The sequence below is a fragment of the Ylistrum balloti genome, unplaced genomic scaffold (genome assembly GCF_031769215.1).
Source record: "Ylistrum balloti isolate Yb309-2 unplaced genomic scaffold, AGI_CSIRO_Ybal_v1 Utg369920, whole genome shotgun sequence".
In the NCBI taxonomy this organism is placed as follows: domain Eukaryota; kingdom Metazoa; phylum Mollusca; class Bivalvia; order Pectinida; family Pectinidae; genus Ylistrum; species Ylistrum balloti.
Window position 1 is genome coordinate 362533 of NW_026782038.1, and position 22974 is coordinate 385506.

The 22974-nt window shown below is 34.7% G+C and overlaps 1 protein-coding gene across 1 annotated transcript; it reads right to left on the bottom strand.

The window, feature by feature from the left end:
* Positions 1–4540: 4540 nt before the first annotated feature.
* On the bottom strand, positions 4541–13559 carry LOC132546900 (sarcoplasmic reticulum histidine-rich calcium-binding protein-like). Its single transcript, XM_060210627.1, has 8 exons — positions 12515–13559; positions 11473–11704; positions 9154–9268; positions 8558–8633; positions 6825–6872; positions 6644–6705; positions 6181–6310; positions 4541–4621 (listed from the first exon to the last, which is right to left on the bottom strand). The coding sequence occupies exons 1-8, from the start codon at positions 13547–13549 to the stop codon at positions 4583–4585; spliced, it is 1737 nt and encodes a 578-aa protein (XP_060066610.1). The 5' UTR covers positions 13550–13559; the 3' UTR covers positions 4541–4582.
* Positions 13560–22974: the final 9415 nt, after the last annotated feature.

Here is a 22974-nt window from a genome sequence, read left to right on the forward strand (position 1 = left end):
TCACGAATTAAAACACATTGTCGATACCGGGGACAGTGTACCGCTATACAGACATATTTATCGGGTCTTTTTACAGGTTTGGGTCACAATCACTTAAAACCTTGAACACGACACCCACATGGCCATTTTGGTATTAATTTAGATATAATTTTTATTCGCAATTATATGACCTCCCCTGTCGCGAACGTGATCATCGCCAAATTGAGAGTGCTTTGGTTTACTTAACTGTTTGAAGTTTCATAAATCTGGTTGAATTGTACTTCCTTATAACCAAGTGTCTTTTGTATAGTTCTTTATGAAATAGTAATGCCACGGTTCACTCTCAACACCAGCTTGTCGTAACGATGACCAACAATACTAATTCTGTGTACATATCGAATGTTATTGTCTTTTTTCAACTTTAGAATTTCAGTGTTAATGTTTCTATTAACTAGACTCATTTTGTACGAACATGCAATGAACGTGCTCCTTTGATAAATGATACCGTATACACAGCTGGTATCGGTCACATTGAATTTTCTTACTGAAGGTAATCCGTAAACTGTACGTGTGGTACCAACTGCATGTGTGATTAATCATTTTCATGCAACGGTGTTTAACATGTATAAAAATTAACCGTTATAACCTTGTAAATGCTTTAGACAGCACATACAAATTATTATTATTAAATCCCGGTAGAGAGTTCGACCTTGAAAAGAAGTCTTTAAACACAAGTCAAATATATTTTTCCTTATTATATATTACAAAAACAAGCAATTCAAATTTATTTAAACAACCGACTTCTGTGATATTGAATGGGGATCTAAGTCCTCCTCGTCAGGTGAAGTCCTTCACCCAGCAATTTAGAAGCAACAAATTACGACCTTTATTTTTTCAGAAGTTGTTTATTTAGTGTAAACATGAAACTTTTTATTATTATTAATGTTTGATAGTCTTTGATCAAAATAAGTATGACAATAGGCTTTGGGTTATTCAATCTAAGTTGTTAAAATAACCTTCAGTTAAAAGCAGACCGTGGTCATTCATTTTATCAGGATATTATAGAAGTATGCTACAGAAGAAAAAACATTCTGGCAAGAGTTCTTATTTCATCCATTTCATCTTGTTACGATAAAATCTGTCTTCCGTCTTCAGAATTTGTCTTGTTTCGGCATGATGTATCTTGTTTCGTCAGAATTTTTCCTACTGCTTGCCTTTTCTTGATCTTCTTGAAGAAAATTAAATATTTCATAATCGTCCAAAGTGACCTTCAACGCACCATTACGATCAGAAACAAGAGGCCCATTGCATTAACAGTCATCTGACTACAAAAACTTCCTGCAGGAAGGGTTATTTTTTCTACTTGGAATTAAATCTTACTAAGACACTGTTTTCCATGATGCTGATGATAGTTTTGGTGAGGATTAGGTAAGTGTAACAGGTGTTACATATTTTTTTGACAATAAATTTGGAGCTCAGTCCCACTAGTGAAACTGGAGAAGTTTGAAATAGGTTGTTCAGGATGGCGGCCATCCTCGATTTCAGACATACTCGAAAAAAAACAACACTTGGTCAGGACCATTTCAGACAAGTTGGAGCCACTGGTGAAACTTGAGAAGAAGTTTGAAATAGGTGTTGCACAGGAAAACCATGATTGTGCAATCATATTACAAAATGGCCTCACACTTTTGACAAGGTTGAAAAAATGACAACACTATGTTGACTACCTTTCCTTAACATTCCCACTAATGTTTAGCTCATTGGCACCAGTGGAACTGGAGAAGTTAAAAACATGTTTTTCAAGATGGCGGCCATCTTTGATTTCAGACATACCTGAAAAATAAAAACACTTGGTCAGGACCATCTCAGGATCATTTCAGACACGTTTGAGCTCAATCCCATTGGTGCAACTTGAGAAGTTTGAAATGTTTAAAGTTTACGCACGGCGGACAACGACGGACGAAACACGATGGCTATAGGTCATATGACCTAAAAATGCCACTTACATACGTGTATTAGATCACTGTGACCTTGAACCAGTCTGATAATCATTCACCAACATATAAGTGGGCCATATGTAGAAGTTAATGAAACGTTTTGGCTGAAGTATGTAGTAACAGATCAAATTGTCTATTGGGCCAGAAGTGTTCACCTGGTTTTAACATAATTGTAGTCACATTTCTGATGATGTATGGTTTCCTTTTACCTCTCAGTCTCGGAAAATCAGAGTTTTGTCAGGTTGCAGTCAGAAAAGCATTTCCCCCAGTGGCAACACAATTCTGAAGTGGGACATTAAAACTGTACTGAGTAAGGCATGTGCTTATTGTCTGCAAAGTTTGTGAAACACTTGTGTCTTTATAGTGGTATTGTCACAAGGAACACACATGCCAAATATTAAATCCTACCTCTTACTGTGTAATAGCTATAGCAAAGTTTGTTTTTTTTTTCAAATTTAAGTCAAAGGTCACATTCAACGTCACATGGTCAAAACTTTTTTTTGTACCACCAGAAAGATCTTACCACAAAGAACAGACATGCCAAATATGCAAAGCCCTATCTCAATTGTTAGATCAATAGTTATGGGCAAGGTTAATGTTGACACCAAACAGCACAAGAACAATATGCCCTCATTCTTTCAATTGGGGCCATACAAATTTAGCAGGGCCTTCTGGGTGATATGACTATACATTGAATTTGAAGTGAATAAGACAATCCACATAGATGTCATAGCACCTATTCGTCTGTTACAAAGAACAAGAGGCCCAATGGGCCTGCAGCGCACACCTGGTATATACCATCATATTTGACCCCTGTGACCTTGAATATAAGTCAAGGTCATTTCGTTTCCTAACAAAATACTAGCCAAATATTTTGCCTCAAGGCTTTTAAGTTTATGAAAAGTCATTTAAATGTTTTAACAAATTTGACTCCTGTGACCTTAAATATAAGTCGAGATAATTTATTTTCACAAACTTTGTCAGGCTTCATAAAAGGAACATACTAGTCAAATATCACTAATGAGAAGAAGTCATTTAAAGGTTTTAAGATTCTGACCTCTGTGACCTTGAATATAAGTCAAGGTAATTTGTTTTAGCGGATTTTGTTGGGATTCATCCTAGAAACATATCAGCCTACTATCATGCCTCTAAGCCGTTTAGTTCATGAGTAGAAGTCATTTAAAGGTTTAAGGAAATCTGAGCTGTGATCTTGAAAAGAGATCAAGGTCATTTACTTTTTTGTAGTGCTTCATCCAAGGAACAATCTGATTCAGTTACTTATCACATGATTGTCGTTTGTGTTGTTATTCAGTAAAACAATTTATAGGATCCAATGTTATATGACCTACTGTGACATCAAAAGTAAGGTCAGAAGCAGAAAAGAAAACGATGTAACACAATCTTGGCTAATCACAGATTATGACATCATAATGGTGACCTTTGATATAGAGTCAAGATTATTTCAACCTTGATATGGAAATATTTATAAAAATAGTTCATTACGTGATGAAAAGATCTTAAATATTTTCCATTTCACATGTGATTGATGAAACTGTTCACAATTTTTTTTATTTCAGTTCACTTTAAATGGTAATGTTTTAGATTGTTTCATAAATCACATATAATGTATGAAATGAGAACTCATATAATATTCATATACCTATCCTAAGGAAAACTATTTATTTATCTATTGATTTCAAGAAACACATCAAAATGCAAAACTAGGAAATGAAGTGTTGAAGACATCATTGTAGTCGCCAGTAGCAAAAAGTAGCACCATCATTTGTTTTACTGTTATAGTGATTCACTGGTGAAACAAAAATGGGACGCTCTAATATCAAAGAGGAACACATGTATAATAAAACCATTTTCAAACTCAACAAAGGACTATAAATACATGTTTATTTCAGTAACATATATTTTCAATATACAATCAACAATCTTTAGTTAATGAATAAGTAAGTACAATAAACAACAGATCACATATAAATGGTAGTTCTATTCTATTTTTGTCTTTGTACTTTTCATTTTTGTCTGTAGTCTGTAATCAAAGATCACTAAATGAAAGACTTAGTTTATCAGAAACAGACAAATAAACCATACCAAATATTGGAAAATTAAACATATATTTATGACAGTGTATTAACAGAGTTCACCTAAGGTCAACACCTTAATTAAGCTCATTATTTATCTCTATTGGTGCATATTATATTGTTTCCTGAATTTTAAAAGTTTCATATGAAATAGAAGTGGTTCACCCACTTAAAAATTGAAAGATACAAAATATGACAAGCTTAATTGTATAATTTTGATGATTTGTTATTTTTTGTCATATGTCTGTTTTTACCAAAGTCTATTTTATCAGTAGAAAAGCAGGCAGATTATCATGTTACATCTTACCTACTGGTAAAATTTGAATTGACACAAATCTACATGTATATACTTCACTAACATTTATCTAGTGTTGAATCCTTTCTCAGTGTTTTGGGTAAAACTTAACAATCAAATGTATTCCATATAGAAACCAAGATTGCTGGTAAGTGGCTTTTGGAAATCCATTACAAGCAGGTATGTACATCTCTGGTCTTGATTTCTATGTTGAATCCTCAATTTATCTTGGGTATATAGCCAAAAGCAACCATTTTCTGTAATAAAAAGGTGTTATTTGTAAACAGAAAATAATTCACAAGAAATGGCCAATGGATATTAGACTAGAAATGTCATAATATAGATGAATACCCCTGAAACCCCCTTGCATACTGACATATATCGCATAGGGGATAATTTGATCTGTAAATCCAAATGCGTTAGTTTCTATCTTCAAAGTCTGGAAAACTGAACCAATCAACCAGGATTCACACTACATCTCTTGCCCTGAGTGTTGCAGCCACACACAAAAATTTAAAGTCATTATATCTGATCATTAGGCAAAAATATCAGAAAAACTGCCATTTTGCCATATATTGCAAGTGCAAAGGGCCATTACTCCATTTGAATTTGGATTTTTTTCAGTTAAGATGTGACATCAATCTGCAACAGTGTAAGTTGAAGCCATATGCCAAACTTGAAGTCATTATTTCCTAGTATAACTGAAAAAGTCTAGATTACTGCCATCTTGTCCAACATTCTAGATGCAAAGGTCAATAACTCAACCCAAATTTGGATTTTTGACCAGAATTCAAACTTAAACTGTAAAACTGTAGTTTGAAACCATCACCAGATTTGAAGATATCCAGGGATTTTCCCCCATCATCTGGAGCCTTTTCATCTAATCTTGGGAAGAAAACTGATCTACTGAGAAAGAAATTTTCAGGAGTAAACCGTATATTTTGGGGTTTTTAACCATTTTATGAAATAAATTCAAGTGGGGAAAAAAGCTTCTCCGAATCTCCAAACATAATGGATAAATCTCCAGTAAACAAACTGTTTCATAGCATTGGGACAGACCCATGGATGGATGAGGGTAAATGGAGAGGCTCAGAGGTAACATTTGCTAGGTATTAAGGTAATATTTCTCTACAACTTTATTTCCATTAATGAGCCCTGTGGGAAGGTGGGGGCAGATAATATATATACATATATGAATTCAACTCACCTTCAACAATGGAAGCTCCATACCCTATATAGCTTTATCTTACCACGGGTCATAGTACATTGCCATAGTACAGATTCTACATATATATCAATTAAGAAAAGAAAAATAATGAAAAAAAAACCTTCACCTAGAGATGCTTAAGACAAAAATTTGGTTTCAATACCTGACCTGATAGAAGACAGGATTTTAAAGAAACTAACCTTCTTTCCCCTATTTAGCCCAAACACTCTGCACCAAGAGTATGGAACATTGAAGGAAACTTACTACTTGTTAGGTCTTAATGAGCATGTACATAAAATTCTTTGAAATGAAATGTCAGAAGCGAGGACACGCTGGAAACCATATATTTTTGGGCAAAAATTGTAAGGGAATGGTAAGTGGAGATACCAAAGTAATGTAAAAGATCCTCTCTGATAGTGAAACTTGAAAAATCTAGCAGTTGGTTTTCAGTTTTAGACACTTCAAACCAATTGCTAGCCTAATATTAAAAAAGAAAAAAAAAATGTTTGAAATGTCAAATGAACCAAACCTTATAACCTTATTGAATAAAGATGCCAGTTTTAAATTTTGAAAAATATGAGAGATGCATCTAGGTAATAAAGGGCTTACCTTCACATCTGGATTAGTTTTGATCTTGTGAGATGCTAACATCAAATTTTCAAAGCCAGTTATCCAGTCATTCAGTAACTTCTCCCGATATTTCTTTTCATTTTCCTTGTTTTCTAGCTTGTCAGAAAGTCTAGAGTAAAAGAAAAACTGAAGATTTAACATCAAATTCATATCTCTCATTGCAATAAGGTAAAGCAGTATATGTAATTATATCTTAATTTTACCCAAAGCTTCAGAATTCAACTTGCACAATTTTTTCTCACAATATAATAAAAGGGGCATAACTCCTAAGAAAACCATGAAGGAGAAGAAAAAATTATTCACATCGAAAAATTGAATTCTTAATTGTTAAGATTATTGTCTCATCTTTGATATGTACACAGACCGACTGACAGACAGATGGGTAGAACAGACAAACTGAATTGTACAAGCACATCTCAATATCTTAAATAGGGGAACAAACCTGATGTTTTTCTGTTGTAGATGGGACAACTCATTCCTGCTCTCTTTGATGTTTCTTCTTGCCTGCAACAGAGATTTATTCAATCATCAGAACATACTGGCAAGCAAAATAGGAATGAATTACGAAGAAATGAATCTTCTGTTAAACATTAATTTGACAATTGAAATGGAACTAAACATACCCGTATAATGTCTGAACGCTTCTGTCTAATGTCTTGAACAGCTTCTATCTGAAATGAAAAATAAATGAATAAATAACTGAACTTGTTCAATACAAAGAACTTGACATTCTGTTACTAGGGTAATGTTGTTTCAATATTTTGCAATAAGGTTAATCAAATATTAAACAAAAATTCCATAAATATGTACATTCTGCCATTCTTTTTTTTGAATCTTTAAATCAAGTAGTCTATCGGGTAACACAAGAAAATTTTCGCAAAAGACATCATTAAAGCGATGTACATTTGTACAAATTTTGGGGTCAAAATTATTGAAAAGGAAAAATTATTGAAGTTTATATTGAGCATAAAATTTTTGCTCTTTTTAAAAATTTATTTTTAAATTAAGCAATCCCAAGTCTCCTTGTCTTGATTTGAGTGGTGCTGAGTACACCCTTGAGTTAATGTAATGTACATACTGATACATTCTGACATGACAAATGTTAACATGGTCACTAAAGCAGTAGTTCTTCATAACAATCTACATTGTATACAGATGCTTATTACAAAGTCACTTCAATGATATCCAGCTGGTAGCTTTAAAAGGAATAGAAATGTATGATCAAGATGTCACCATAAGTACTTTAGGCATCCTCCTGGACCTGAATGACCAAGATGTCACCATAAGTACTTTGGGCATCCTCCTGGACCTGAATGACCAAGATGTCACCGTAAGTACTTTAGGCATCCTCCTGGACCTGAATGACCAAGATGTCTCCATAAGTACTTTGGGCATCCTCCTGGACCTGAATGACCAAGATGTCACCATAAGTACTTTGGGCATCCTCCTGGACCTGAATGACCAAGATGTCACCATAAGTACTTTGGGCATCCTCCTGGACCTGAATGACCAAGATGTCACCGTAAGTACTTTAGGTACTTTAGGCATCCTCCTGGACCTGAATGACCAAGATGTCACCATAAGTACTTTGGGCATCCTCCTGGACCTGAATGACCAAGATGTCACCATAAGTACTTTGGGCATCCTCCTGGACCTGAATGACCAAGATGTCACCGTAAGTACTTTAGGCATCCTCCTGGACCTGAATGACCAAGATGTCTCCATAAGTACTTTGGGCATCCTCCTGGACCTGAATGACCAAGATGTCACCATAAGTACTTTGGGCATCCTCCTGGACCTGAATGACCAAGATGTCACCATAAGTACTTTAGGCATCCTCCTGGACCTGAATGACCAAGATGGTGTGGGCATCCTCCTGGACCTGAATGACCAAGATGTTACCATAAGTACTTTAGGCATCCTCCTGGACCTGAATGACCAAGATGTCACCATAAGTACTTTAGGCATCCTCCTGGACCTGAATGACCAAGATGGTGTGGGCATCCTCCTGGACCTGAATGACCAAGATGTTACCATAAGTACTTTAGGCATCCTCCTGGACCTGAATGACCAAGATGTCACCATAAGTACTTTGGGCATCCTCCTGGACCTGAATGACCAAGATGTCACCATAAGTACTTTAGGCATTCTCCTGGACCTGAATGACCAAGATGTCACCATAAGTACTTTGGGCATCCTCCTGGACCTTCATGTATTCCCGAGTCTCCCATTAAAGGCAATATTTACAATTTATCAATAAGATGTCCACCTCATTTTACATGTATCTCTCCTTTCTTTCCTCTAATATGACCTTGTCTTGTTCAGATGAAGTAACAAGATAAAAAGTGATACTTACTGTATTAGTGATTGATTTCCGAACATAACTCAGCAGCTGATATTCCTTCCTCTTAATGGCTGGTAAATCTTTTCCACTTCTAGATGAGAAAGTAAAATCTGTGAAACACTCATATCTACTCCACGGTAGGCATGTAATGCTCTCAGGGCATGTATTTATATTATAATCCAGGACTGTTATGATGATGGGTTAAAAACACTTGCATTGAATTAATTCAGTTTTCAGATTAATCAGATCAGCATTAGGTTTCAATGATTTAACTAGCTCCTTCTACACATATATCTTACATTAAACTTCCAAACAGCCAATACCTCTCTAACAGGGCCCTGTCTCTCAGGAAGGCCACTATGTATTGACACAAATCATGTGTAGTGTGTATTGTAATAATAACATGATGTTAACTATGAATTTTTAATCACAATGTTGAAATGTTTTATCATATAATTCAAAGTGTACTGAAATAAAGTAACTGTTATGTCAATGTAACATTTAAATAAAAAGTTGATACTAGAAGGTTTCTATTAATACTTGTGAGATTTACTATCCATATTTCAGTACAAACATTTTCTGCATACAGTATCAAAGTTTATATAAACTAATACCTGGCTGCTTCAAGTTTTTGTTCAAGGTCATCAAGAACAATATCCAGGTCAAGGACAGATCCCTTGGAACGTTTCTCCATTTCACCCTGCCATAGCCTAAGTGTGTGTACTACAAAGATACAGATATCTATATAAAGTCATTACCCTTCAAGAGTTTTACAGTAGCTTGTACTTATCATTGAGAAAATATAGTTTTGGTAAAAACAGAAAGACAGTTCCCTCCTTTTCCCATTCACTGTGGTTAAATAACATATGATAACAAAAGAAAATTCTAGTGTCAGTCAACAGTATTAAAAACTAGACTTTGGAAGGACATATGTACAATCAGTAACTTAAGAAGTGTGGTAAGATACTACAAAATCTTAACCTAAACCTCACACAACAAAACACCTTAACCTAAACTTTCACCACACATACAAATCCTTAACCTAAACCATCACCAAACAAAAACCTTTAACCTAAACCTTCACCAAACAAAACAATTTAACCAAAACCTTCACCAAACATACAAAACCTTAACCTTAACCAACATACAAAACCTTAACCTAAACCTTAACCAAACACACAAAACCTTAACCTAAACCCTCATCAAACACACAAAACCTTCACCTAAACCTTCACTAAACACACAAAACCTTAACCTAAACCCTCACCAAACACACAAAACCTTAACTTAAACCTTCACCAAGCATACAAAACCTTAACCTAAACCTTCACCAAACATACTAAACCTTAACCTAAACCTTCACCAAACATACTAAACCTTAACCTAAACCTTCACCAAACATACTAAACCTTAACCTAAACCTTCACCAAACATACAAAACCTTAACCTTAATCAAACATACAAAACCTTAACCTAAACCTTCACCAAACATACAAAACCTTAACCTAAACCTTCACTAAACATACAAAACCTTAACCTAAACCTTCACTAAACATACAAAACCTTAACCTAAACCTTCACCAAACATACAAAACCTTAACCTAAACCTTCACCAAACACACAAAACCTTAACTTAAACCTTCACCAAACACACAAAACCTTAACTTAAACCTTCACCAAGCATACAAAACCTTAACCTAAACCCTCACCAAACACACAAAACCTTAACTTAAACCTTCACCAAGCATACAAAACCTTAACTTAAACCTTCACCAAACATACAAAACCTTAACTTAAACCTTCACCAAACACACAAAACCTTAACTTAAACATTCACCAAACATACAAAACCTTAACCTAAACCTTCACTAAACATACAAAACCTTAACCTAAACCTTCACTAAACATACAAAACCTTAACTTAAACCTTCACTAAACATACAAAACCTTAACCTAAACCTTCACTAAACATACAAAACCTTAACTTAAACCTTCACTAAACATACAAAACCTTAACCTAAACCTTCACTAAACATACAAAACCTTAACCTAAACCTTCACTAAACATACAAAACCTTAACTTAAACATTCACCAAACATACAAAACCCTTACCTAAACATTCACCAAACACACAAAACCTTATCCAAACATTTATCAATAGTAACAAGAGGTACATAAGGCATTAACAGTCATCTTAGGTTCCAATTATGGTCATTGAGGAGAATTTGTTTAAATGATTTTCTTGTATTTGACAACTATGACCTTAATCAAAGGTCATGTTCATTCATCTAAAGAAACTTGGAGGTCCTTCATCCCAAAATGTTACAGCCCCAATATCAGGTCTCTGGGCCTCTCAGTTTTTGAGAAGAAGTTGTTTGAAGATTTCAGCATATGTAATCTTGAAAGTAAGTCAAGGTCATTCACCTGAACAAACTTGGTAGCCCTTCATCACAGCATGCTACTGGCACAACATCAAGACCCTTGATCATTTTGTTATTGAGAAAAAGTCGTTTGAAGATTTTAACACATTTGACCTCTGTAACCTTGAAAATAGGTCAAGGTGATTCATGTAAATTGTTCATGACACACGGCAGACGTCGCCCGACAAAAGATGATTGCCAGAGGTCACTTGAGACTTTGTCCTTAACCTAAACCTTACCCAAACATTCATCAAAATACAAAACCTGAATCCAAACGTTCATCCAAAGAACAAACACTTAAGCCCAACCATCACAAAAGGTACACAACCTAAACACAAACCTTCACCAAAGGTAAATGCAGCAATGATGTGAGACCAAATCATATTGGTTTTACTGGTAATCAGTCCTGATGTCAGTGATGAACAAACAATTAATTTACAAATATTTACATTCCTGAATATGATAAAATACATTCCACATATTCAGTACAATGGTAAATGCTTTACCAGGTCCAGAGTTTTTCTTTGTTTCCTTTTTCTTAGTTCCAGAAGAAAATGAGATTTTTTTCTGCTTTAGAGGAGGTGGTATTGGTGTGGGGGTCTGGATATCATCAACACTGGTGTTCCCATTGCCCTCTTCCCCATCTTTATCATTGATGGTATCAATAAGGCTTCGTCTAAGCTTTCTGGGAGACCTTGTCATAATTGGTGTATCGTGATAGGTTGACTGGATCATTATCTGAAAATACATATGTAGATGTACACCGTATATCAATCTCATTTTAAGATTCTGAAAATCTGATTACTGAAAAGTTGTAACAATTCACCAAACAGAATATGTAAAAGCTGTGATCAATCTACTATATATTTTCTTGGCTTGAATCCTTTTCAACTTTATTGCTAACAGCAATCCCACAATGCAAAATTAAAGTATTTCCAGAAATTCTATGAATCCATCAATTCTATGTGTACAGGACATGGAACTTGCATGTAAATTGATCACTGGAAGAGTATTTTATGCTATCCCATACTTCCTAAACTACTGGTTAAAACTAAACATAGGACTATAAAGCTGTAGAAATGAGGGTATTTGCTGTGATTTCAGTAGGCATCAACCCTTTCAAAATCTACATGTAAGCAAATTATGGCAATTGAAAATGAGGTAAGACTGATGTGGCACATTGACTGCCAGAAGAGCAGACAGATAACATACAGTTCCCTATGGAAGTTGGGGGACTATACAAAGATTATACCATTGTGATAAATAGCCTGATATTTTTACTGGTACATGATATCAACAATGGGGATTCAATCTGACAAGTAATACTTTATCTGTGACAATAATGAAAAACTCTAAACCTACCTATTTTAAGGGTAGTCTTATTTTAACATGTTTTATCATGAAAGTATTGTGATAAAATAGGAGTGTGCTAATAGTCCATTCCGTATAATATTTATATAAAACAGTTATTATGGATACCTGAATTCAGCATTGCATCAACTTGCCTAAAATGATAATGCAGTTAGTTAACAGTAAACGATAACTTACTGACGGTGTTGTCTCGTCTTGAGAGTTCTCATGCTGTGACAAATGATTTTGTGTGACATCTTGATCCATATCATCAGCAGTTTCTTCCATAACTTCATCCTCTTCACTGGCACCTTCAGTCCTATTCTCAGATAGAGACCTCTTCCTTTCATCTGTTTTTTTCTCCTCAGATTCAGAATTCTGTCTTTCAGGCACATCAGCATCTGAGAAAATGTGTTCCATAGATGAACTCTTTTCATTTAGTCCCTCTACACTCTGCTCACTTCTATCCCCTTCATAGCCTTCCCTTGACTGGTGCTGATGGACAGCCTCTATATGGTGTCCTGACCTACTTGTCTGAACTCTTAACCTTTGAATATCAACACTTCCCTTGTTTGGAGATATGGACCTATCAGTGTTGAAGTCCCTGTTACCTTGGTCTGCCTCCATCAGCACATCTTCAGCATCATCTAGCACATTAGGTATTAACTGCAGCTCCACATTCTCACCAGAACTACTTCCAGCGGACCTTAATCTATGCCTATATGATGAACTCATCTGTTCCTTCTCATATGATCCTTTTCTGTCTGACTGATTTAACATAGTATCTCTTGTCTCCATCTCCTCCTCCAATTCCTCTTCATAATCATCTTTACCTGTAGACCTTCCTCTCAGACTTCTCGATAATCTGTTTTTCTTTTTATCTTCTTTCTCCACATGTGAGTGAGATTTTTTATACTTATCAATTTTGTCTTCTCTGTCTTCCCACTCCTGATAACCATCTTCCGTATCTTTTTCCTCTTCATGACCAACACTTTGTTGCACCTGCTCCAGTCTATTAGACATATCGTCCATCCTATTGTCGATGGTCTTGTAGTGAATAGAGCTGTCTGTCTCAGATACTTTATGGCCTGATGTACTGTATCTAGTTCTTTGTGCTGTCTCTTTTGTGGACAGCTGGGAAGTATTCTCCATATCCTCCTTCTGAGCATGTTGCACTGTAGCATCTACAACAAAGCTGTCATTTTCAGAGTCGTGATCATCCTTAACAGCCATAGTACTGTCACCCATGCTAACATCCCCATCTCCATCCACCTCCTCTTCTTCTTCATTCTCTACAGACTGTTCAGTAGGAATTGCTGTAAAGTGAAAGAACACTTTTATATTCAAATCTGCATTTTGAATTTCACCTTGTATATCATCTTTGATTTCATAAAATGATGAACTTTCAGTCAGTCTGAATTGGCAGGTACATCAACATAAACATTAATGTTCTGTCTGATGATACTTTGCACCCTTTCTATCCTTCTACTGAAACAATTTGGAATTGTTTAAACACATTGAGGTATCATACACAGGCCTTATTTATGACATTATTGATATACATGTCACTTAATTACTGTTGAAAAAGTTTGATTTCATCTTTTTGCTATCACATCATGCTGGCACCTGTTGACATAACTTGAAGTCCAAACTCCATAAAAGTGCTGGCTATAGAGCATGAAATGTTGGTATACTTTATATATAATTGTATTGTCAGAGTAACAGTGTTCACAGATATAAGGTAACCACATTATTTTAATAAATTATGTCCAATAAATCATTGTACATGTAAGTGTAAAGCTTATAGATATGTAAACACCAATGAGATAATTCCAAATAAAACATTGACACATAGCCCTAGTCTCAATCAACATTACTGATGTTACTACAGTTGTACTAACTTCCATCAGTTACTACAGTTGTACTAACTTCCATCAGTACATATGTACTGATGTTACTACAGTTGTACTAACTTCCATCAGAACATATGTACTGATGTTACTACAGTTGTACTAACTTCCATCAGTACATATGTACTGATGTTACTACAGTTGTACTAACTTCCATCAGTACATAATGCACTGATGTTACTACAGTTGTACTAACTTCCATCAGTACATAATGCACTGATGTTACTACAGTTGTACTAACTTCCATCAGTACATAATGTACTGATGTTACTACAGTTTACTAACTTCCATCAGTACATATGTACTGATGTTACTACAGTTGTACTTACTTCCATTAGTACATGTGTACTGATGTTACTACAGTTGTACTTACTTCCATTAGTACATATGTACTGATGTTACTACAGTTGTACTAACTTCCATCAGTACATATGTACTGATGTTACTACAGTTGTACTAACTTCCATTAGTACATATGTACTGATGTTACTACAGCTGTACTAACTTCCATCAGTACATATGCAGATGTATGTATTTTCACTTACATGTCTTCTTTATAGCGACGTCCAGCACAAAGAGAAAATTAATCCTACAATTTCATGATAATTGATTCATGCAAATTATTCAACAGGTAATCACATGGAATATCCACACACTAGTCAATATTCCAAACAGGACCATGTTTTTACTGATTGGTAGTTTCAAGGGACTTCATGCTTTGTTAATTTCACTATGTTTGCACATTGCCAAGCTTTCGGGCAGTGTCAACATCAACTCTGATTGATCAGACTCAAGCTCATTTATCAGAAGCATATTTTTTATAATTTGAATCGGTTTGAAAATAGTTTTTAATTTTGTTCAGATCAACAGAAAGTTTGCAGTACTAATTGTAAACCTAAAATTCAAATTTCAACTGTAAAATAACATATATAAAGTCAAAAATTAAATTAATCTAACCTGATAACTGGGGACTGGGTAGTGACAGATGATATATCCTGATAAATCATAAAAATGTATCCATGGAAGAGACCTGCCTATATCTAGCTCTAATCAATGACAATACCAGTTAGAATCTCATACCGTTTCCTTTACTGCTACCAAGCTATAGCTGACTTTGTCCAGTTTCGTGCTCTTACCTAGCCTTGTTAAGTGTTGCTTTAAATGTTACCTCACCTGATGTGTGTTGGTCAAATGATTGTAAAGACTTGCCTCTCATGACGTCTGTTGGCTTATCACAGTGAAGAATTACCTACCCCTTGCGAGCGGTGACTGGATAACAACTGGTATTGGGCTGCTGCTGATGAGATCAGACAGATCTGATAAATGATGGCTGCTATGGGCTGGACTGGGTTTAGATGTGGAAATTATGTACTGTGCCCGTGGAGTCACCTATGTTGTTGAGTAAAATTAAAGTTAATTCATCAATTTTTCTTTAATATGCATTGAACTGAAATTTGAAATTTTCCATCTGGTTAAGATATTATCTACAATAAAACAATACATTTGTACACAAAACTGATCATTAAAATAAAACAATACATCTGTACATAACAATAAAACAATACATCTGTACATAACAATAAAACAATACATCTGTACATTACAATAAAACAATACATCTGTACATTACAATAAAACAATACATCTGTACATTACAATAAAACAATACATCTGTACATAACAATAAAACAATACATCTGTACATAAAACTGATCATTACAATAAAACAAAACATCTGTACATAACATGAGGCCCAGAGGGCCTGTATCGCTCACCAGGATCTTTATGACCAACATTACTATATCTGTGCATATGTTCCATGTTTAACACATTTGACCCCTGTGATCTTGACTATGAGTCAAGATCAGTTCTTTTACTTTCTTGGACTTCATAAAAGGAACATACTGGCCAAATATAATGATTCTAGGCTTTTCGATATTTCATAAGAAATTGTTTTAACATTTCAACACATTTGACTCCTGTGCCCTTGAAGATTGGTCAAGGTCATTTCTTTTAGCAAACGTTGTAGGACACCATAAGAGGAACATAGTAGCCTAATATAATGATTCTAGGCCTTCCAGTATTTTGGAAGAAGTCGTTGAAATTTTTTAACACATTTGACCTCAGTGACATTAAATATGGGTCTGGGTAATTTCTTTTGGCAAACTTTGTTGGGCTTCATCAAAGGAACCTTCCAACCAAATATAATGATTCTAGGTCTTCTGGTATTTTGAAAGAAGCCGCTTAATTTTTTTTTTACACATTTGACATCTGTGACCTTGAATAAGGGTCAAGGTTATTTTATTTCACAAACTTTGTTGGGCTTCATCAAAGGAACTATCCAGCCAAATATAATTATTCTAGGCCTTCTGGTATTTTGGAAGAAGTCGTTTAAAGGATTTAACACATTTGACCTCTGTGACCTTGAATATGGGTCAAGGTCATTTCTTTTTACAAACTTTGTTTGGCTTCATCAAAGGAACCTTCAAGCCAAATATGATAACTCTACGCCTTTCGGTATTTCAGAAGAAGTTGTTTAAATGAAAAGTTGACGGACGCCTTTGGGCCAGGTGAGCTAACAATAAAACAATACATCTGTACATTACAATAAAACAATACATCTGTACATAACAATAAAACAATAATCTGTACATTACAATAAAACAATACATCTATACATAAAACTGATCTTGTTTCAAACAATTGCAATATCCATGTTAAAACATTTTATGTGCAATAAATAGAATTTTTTCTTAGAAAACATACAAAATCACACACCACTTCATTTATGAAAAATGAAATAATAATTCATGTTAAGTAAGTAATTGACAAACAGGAAGTTAACAGGACAAGTTCAATAACAATGTGGGTTTTTACCTTGGCACTGAATGTATCATGATTATCATTACTTCTGCTATCTGATTTGCCAGTGTTCCAATCTCGAACAAAGTTGAAATCCCTGTTTGTTACCTGTCGCTTTCTGAAATTTATGAAAACATGATTGAATCACAAAAGTTTGAACACTAATGGTCCTAGTAATGGACAAGGTCATCAATTTCTGCTCATGATGATACAATGTAACATGTTATCAATTAACAATTTTGCAAAACAATCCTGAAATCTGGACATCTATTACATGTTCACAAACCTGTCATAACAGAGATATATAGATAGATGGATGAACACCGATATTCTCAACGATCCAGAGTGTCATGATTAAAAATCAGCCACACACTTAAGAGATACCAACTATTTAAGAATATTTTTCTATGTTCTCAATGTCTTGTACATATAAACATGAAATAAATGTAAAAATCAACCAATCACTCTCTTATTTCTAATGTTATCATTAACAACATATCAAGTATATTTAGATGTTACATGTCATTTGAATATTAATTTTCAATATACATATCATCGTGCAATTAAGTACAACATAACAGTGTACTGAAAATTCTTACCGTTTCTCTTTCTTATAGCATGTACCTAATCTTTTCAAAACAAGTAACATTAAGCTGAGAAAGCCCCACTTCTAACTGACTTTAACAATTATTAGTTTCTATTAACTTCATTTTGGAACAATGAATATTTACACGATATTCTAAAAGCATTTGAAATAAGGCCCTGTATAATGTTCCATATACCTTCTCACTGATCAACTGTAAAGAAAACAGCTAGACTAGCAAGCTAGCCAATGTCAAACTCCCCAACCCCTATACCTTGTTGCAAATTGCCAGTCAGTTTGCAAGGTTATCATTACTATCTGCACCGATTGAGTGAAACTAAGGGAAGTAACTCTGGGAGAACTAATGGGCAAATAAAAAGGTAGAAGAGAGAAATAACAATCCTCGTCTGCTTAAAGGCCAAAAAGACGTAAAAGTGACATAAAACCTGTTAAATAAATAACTCTAAAAAGAGGTGGCTTTAATAACTTCACAGAAAATATAATGATGGTACTCAACATTCAGAGCATTTAATATGTTTACAGTTAAATACCCTGAAACAGAAAAAAACTCATAATTTACTTTGGTGTATTACAGTTGATGAGACGACTCACTCATTGTCATCATAAAACAATCATTTGGAATCATAGTGGCATATATCAAAGAGTAAGCTAAGCATTAGTATATGAAATGTCTGTTTCCTGTGAATGTATGGCTTTAAATTACTAAGTCAGATATTGCCCTTTCAACTGTGTGGACTTCATATAGTTTCTCATACTTCCAGTTGAATAGTTTCCTTCTGCATCATCTCTTAGATCTTCCTCAACTAATTTACTGTCCAGTGTGTCCACCCTCAACAAGTCAAGTATTCTGACACTCTTCCCCACATGTCTGTCTGTTCAGGAATAGTTTTGTATGTTGTGTTGTGGGGTCCTGCTTCCAACGGATCTTTATACTTTTATAGTGTCATATCACTTTGAAAAGTAAAGAAATTGCAATACCCAGTCGATACCATGTTTATTTGGTCCATGCGACTGGAGCCAGCAATATGCTGATAAAGGTTGTGTATCTTGTATATATTTCTTTCCACAATTTCTCTCCACAGTTATTATTTGAATAACAATCCAGCCGAGGATTGCTTATTTCCCTCACTTCATATTGGGCTTCAGACCAATATGTAGTTGAGAGAATGTCAAAAAAATAATTAAGACAAGCTGCCCTTGAACCTCCAATTGGTGGCAAAATGTGTTAGGTTTCAAATACCTACATGCAGAGACGTATATATCACGTGATATATACGTCTCTGCTACATTTGAGATGCAGTGAATGGACTTTTTAAAAAATTATATGATGACCTATGCCAAGCTGTTTATTTGAAAAATTTCAACTATCCAGTTTTATTTTTTACTTGATCGCCGTCCATGAAATTGCTGATACATATATTGTCCACAGGAGCCTGATATTCTGTCATTATTTATACTTTATTTTTCCAGGACAGGAATGCTAAGATTCCTCATCACCAGACTCATGCTTTAATTAGAATTACATTTGTAAGTCTGTCACTTCCCAGTGTTTATATCTGCTCTGTAACTATAATACCCTGCCTAGTGTCATGATGAATGGAAAATGGGTTATCTTTAAACGATTATTTGGCCTAACTCGATACACAACTCGATGTTGACAGAACATCAGACTCCTGTGCTTAGTCAGGACCTTACGGACTATCCCAGCGGTATATCTGTGTGAAGTCCCATATACATATAATTAATATACTTACGAATATCTCCGCGAAAACATCGATGAAAAGGGCTGCGACATGGCTAGTCACAGCTCTTGAACTGTCAATGCGTAAGTCACCTAATCGTCAACATTTGTTTACATCTTGGTATTGGTTTAATTTGCCGCCAAAAGAATGAAAACCTCTATAAAGGGAAATAACCCAAACTTCTTTTCACACTGATATAAAATTGATTTGCTTACTATGATTTTTCATATCGTCTGCTGAAAGACCGAGAGCTCGTAATAGTGGACGTAAAACCCATTAATAAAATATGAGTTTACTTAATACAGACGTGGCATTATTCTGAGAAAAAAAATCACCGAATACTTAAAAAATCAACAGGGGCCCAAAGTTCACAATACTAGACGCAAAACATCATCCAGTGGTAACTGAAGGTGAATTATATTTTTTGAATAGTCAACAGTTACCAAAATGTTTTTAATGATTCTTTGTCTCTGTATCTAAGTCCATGATGTTGTATTGGTTTATACTTTCCTGGTATTTGAGGGTTTCCTTTCCAATGTCAAAGTGAATGTTTGTGGTAAGCGTTCTGTGTATGTAGAGCGTTTAAAAACATATTATTGACTTTGATTATTTCAGTCGTTTGGCATTTGGAAATGTTTACATTTTAGAACCATTTTGAAACCTCGGTAAAATTGCTTACTTATGTAAACGTTTGAGCGGTATAAGGCGATACCACTGACCTAGATATCTGATTTAAGTCCGTGGGAAGATATCCCAAAACAAAATAAGCAAAAAAGTCAATGTTGCTATTCAAAGAGTTAAAATTACTGACAGTGGCAACTTTTTTATAATGAGTGCAAAGTTGTTAACGTCCACAATGGGCACCGTTGGGAATAAATGTCTCTTGTAATGCATAATTTACAGGACTTAAAAATTATACGCCGGCACTTTAAATTATCTGAATTCGTTGCCAGGAAGAGGTCTATTTTCATCTCGAATCTGCCATCAAAGTTTTAAATCTTGATACAGTTAAATTGTTGATGTTTTATCTCATCATTTGAAACTATATGCCTAAATAGGTATCTGGTTTGATGACTCAGCAATGGGGTGCCACGTGTGGTGTAGGGGAGATAACTAATAGAGACGATTGAAAAGCGTTATTGTAATCGAATGCGCCGCGTGTTAATCGGACACCCTCGGTAATTTTCCTTCTTACTTCATTTAGGCCTTTCAACATAACAAGATGGGACGTCACATTTGCCGGCGATGTTTTAAATACAAAAAATTATCCATCTGCGCTATAACGATAGTGTTTTTACAGTTTACAATGTTTTATATGTTTAGTTTCGATAAGGATTTCCGTGATGGCAAAATTGGAAACAAGGTGAGGAAGTTCTGTTTTTTATTATTAAATTTTTGCTATCTGATAAAGGTTGATGATGCTGATCATAATGTTCATCGCTAGATTGTGATGGTACACCATGGGCTTGGTTATTGGAGTTCATGAGTCAACCAAGCTGGTCACCAATAACATAACATCAATGAAGGGGATATAATAGATGCTCTTCATTGATTCTATATAACAAGGCTAGGAATCTAAAGTGAAACTTGATAAACTGCAAATAACCATTAGATTGATCATAAGTGCTATCATTACCAGTGTCGGTTTTGAAATGAGTACACAAGAGAAATCTCCTGTAAGATCTAACATTGAAACCTGAATGATGGTTGGTATAGAAATAACTAAAAGTTTACTTTTATTGCCTCACCATATGGATTTTTTTGTGTGCAGACTTTTGGACTCAACAAGTAAATATAGTAGCAACAGATAGTTGCTGGTAGTTCATGATAAAACGGACAGGTCAGCGTGGCTTGTACTATAGAGTTCAGTTTAATCATCTTCTTGTTCACAGTAGCAATTGCTTAGTTTGGCTTATGAGTTGGTAGCAAACCATTGATTATATTGCCACAAAAGTTTTTTCACTTTGCACCCTGATCATGTTACCTATATTTTCTAGAAATGGGATTTATGGGTTTTAGAAATCTCAATACAATTGAGGAATATAGCATATAAAATGAGCATCATATGATGCATTGTTATAGGTGCTAGTCTCTGTCATTTACTCTTTTTTGTAACTGACAGAGTATGATGCTTCTTTGGCTTGTTTAGCATTGGCATTGTAACACTGTAAATTGATAAGATTATGTAAATAGAACAAAGTTAGTTTTGATTCCAATTTTAAAGAATTACAGAATCCTGTTGGTAGAATTTAGCGAATGTAGTATACTGGAACAATTAATGCCACAAGTGAGCGAAGAAGAAGACATGTCTGAATTATAGTATACTGGAACAATTAATGCCACAAGTGAGCGAAGAAGAAGACATACCTGAATTATAGTATACTGGAACAATTAATGCCACAAGTGAGTGAAGAACAAGACATGCCTGAATTATAGTATACTGGAACAATTAATGCCACAAGTGAGTGAAGAAGAAGACATGTCTGAATTATAGTATACTGGAACAATTAATGCCACAAGTGAGCGAACAAGAAGACATACCTGAATTATAGTCTTTTAAAGTCAGCAGTACTAGTACAGAAACAATATCAGACGGCATAGACTTTTCTTGGGAGAGGGGAGCGGAGGGGGGTCCTGTATATTCAAACTGCCTGCAGATCTATTAATTTCTCTAAAAATTTCACTTTATGCTAATTTCATTTTGGCCTTTGAATAGATTTACTATTACTTGTATGCTTAGGTTATATATTTAAGTATATCAGTTTCAATTAGGTGAAATCAATCATTTTTATGCAATATGAAAGGGGTATATAGATACACATATTGAATTTCATAATTATGAAAGAAATACTGTACTGAAAATTACCATATGCAAACATATACAAGAATAAAAAAATTAAAAAAAAAAACTCAGAACCTTTTAGGTCTTGACTGACAGGATATACTTGTATAACATGCCAATGATTTGCTAATGATGACTGATGAAATAGTTGGTCCCTTCAGGCTGTTGGTTGACTGTATTTTCCTTGTTAACTGATAAAAAGCAATAGATTAGAAATTCCTTCCCAGATACAATCTCAAGTTCGTGCTGTCTATTTTGAGAATAACAAAGAACAAAAGCAATAAATGTTTTCTGATGTGTTCAAGCATTATGCCAGTTCCTACTCTTCAAAAAATAAGATCTCAGTTTGAAATGTTTTTCACAAGGTAGTTTTAATTACAACATGCCTGAAGCATTACATGGCAGTTAATACAGTGTTGTCAAACACACCAATTGGGTCAACCTTCTATTGGCCATATGACCTAACTGCTCAGATCATGAAAATTGCAGCAGAATCACCTGATATGTCATTTGACCAGTGTCTATTGATTGATAAGACTTCTTTCTTGATGAAGCGTATGTACCCCTTTACCCTTGATTTTGAAGAACTGTTGTCATGACCAGATTTTAAATGACAAGCACTTAGTAGTCATATGTAACTGGTACTTTTTAACATGGATGATCCATGATATATAATTTAAGGAAACACTAAAAACAAC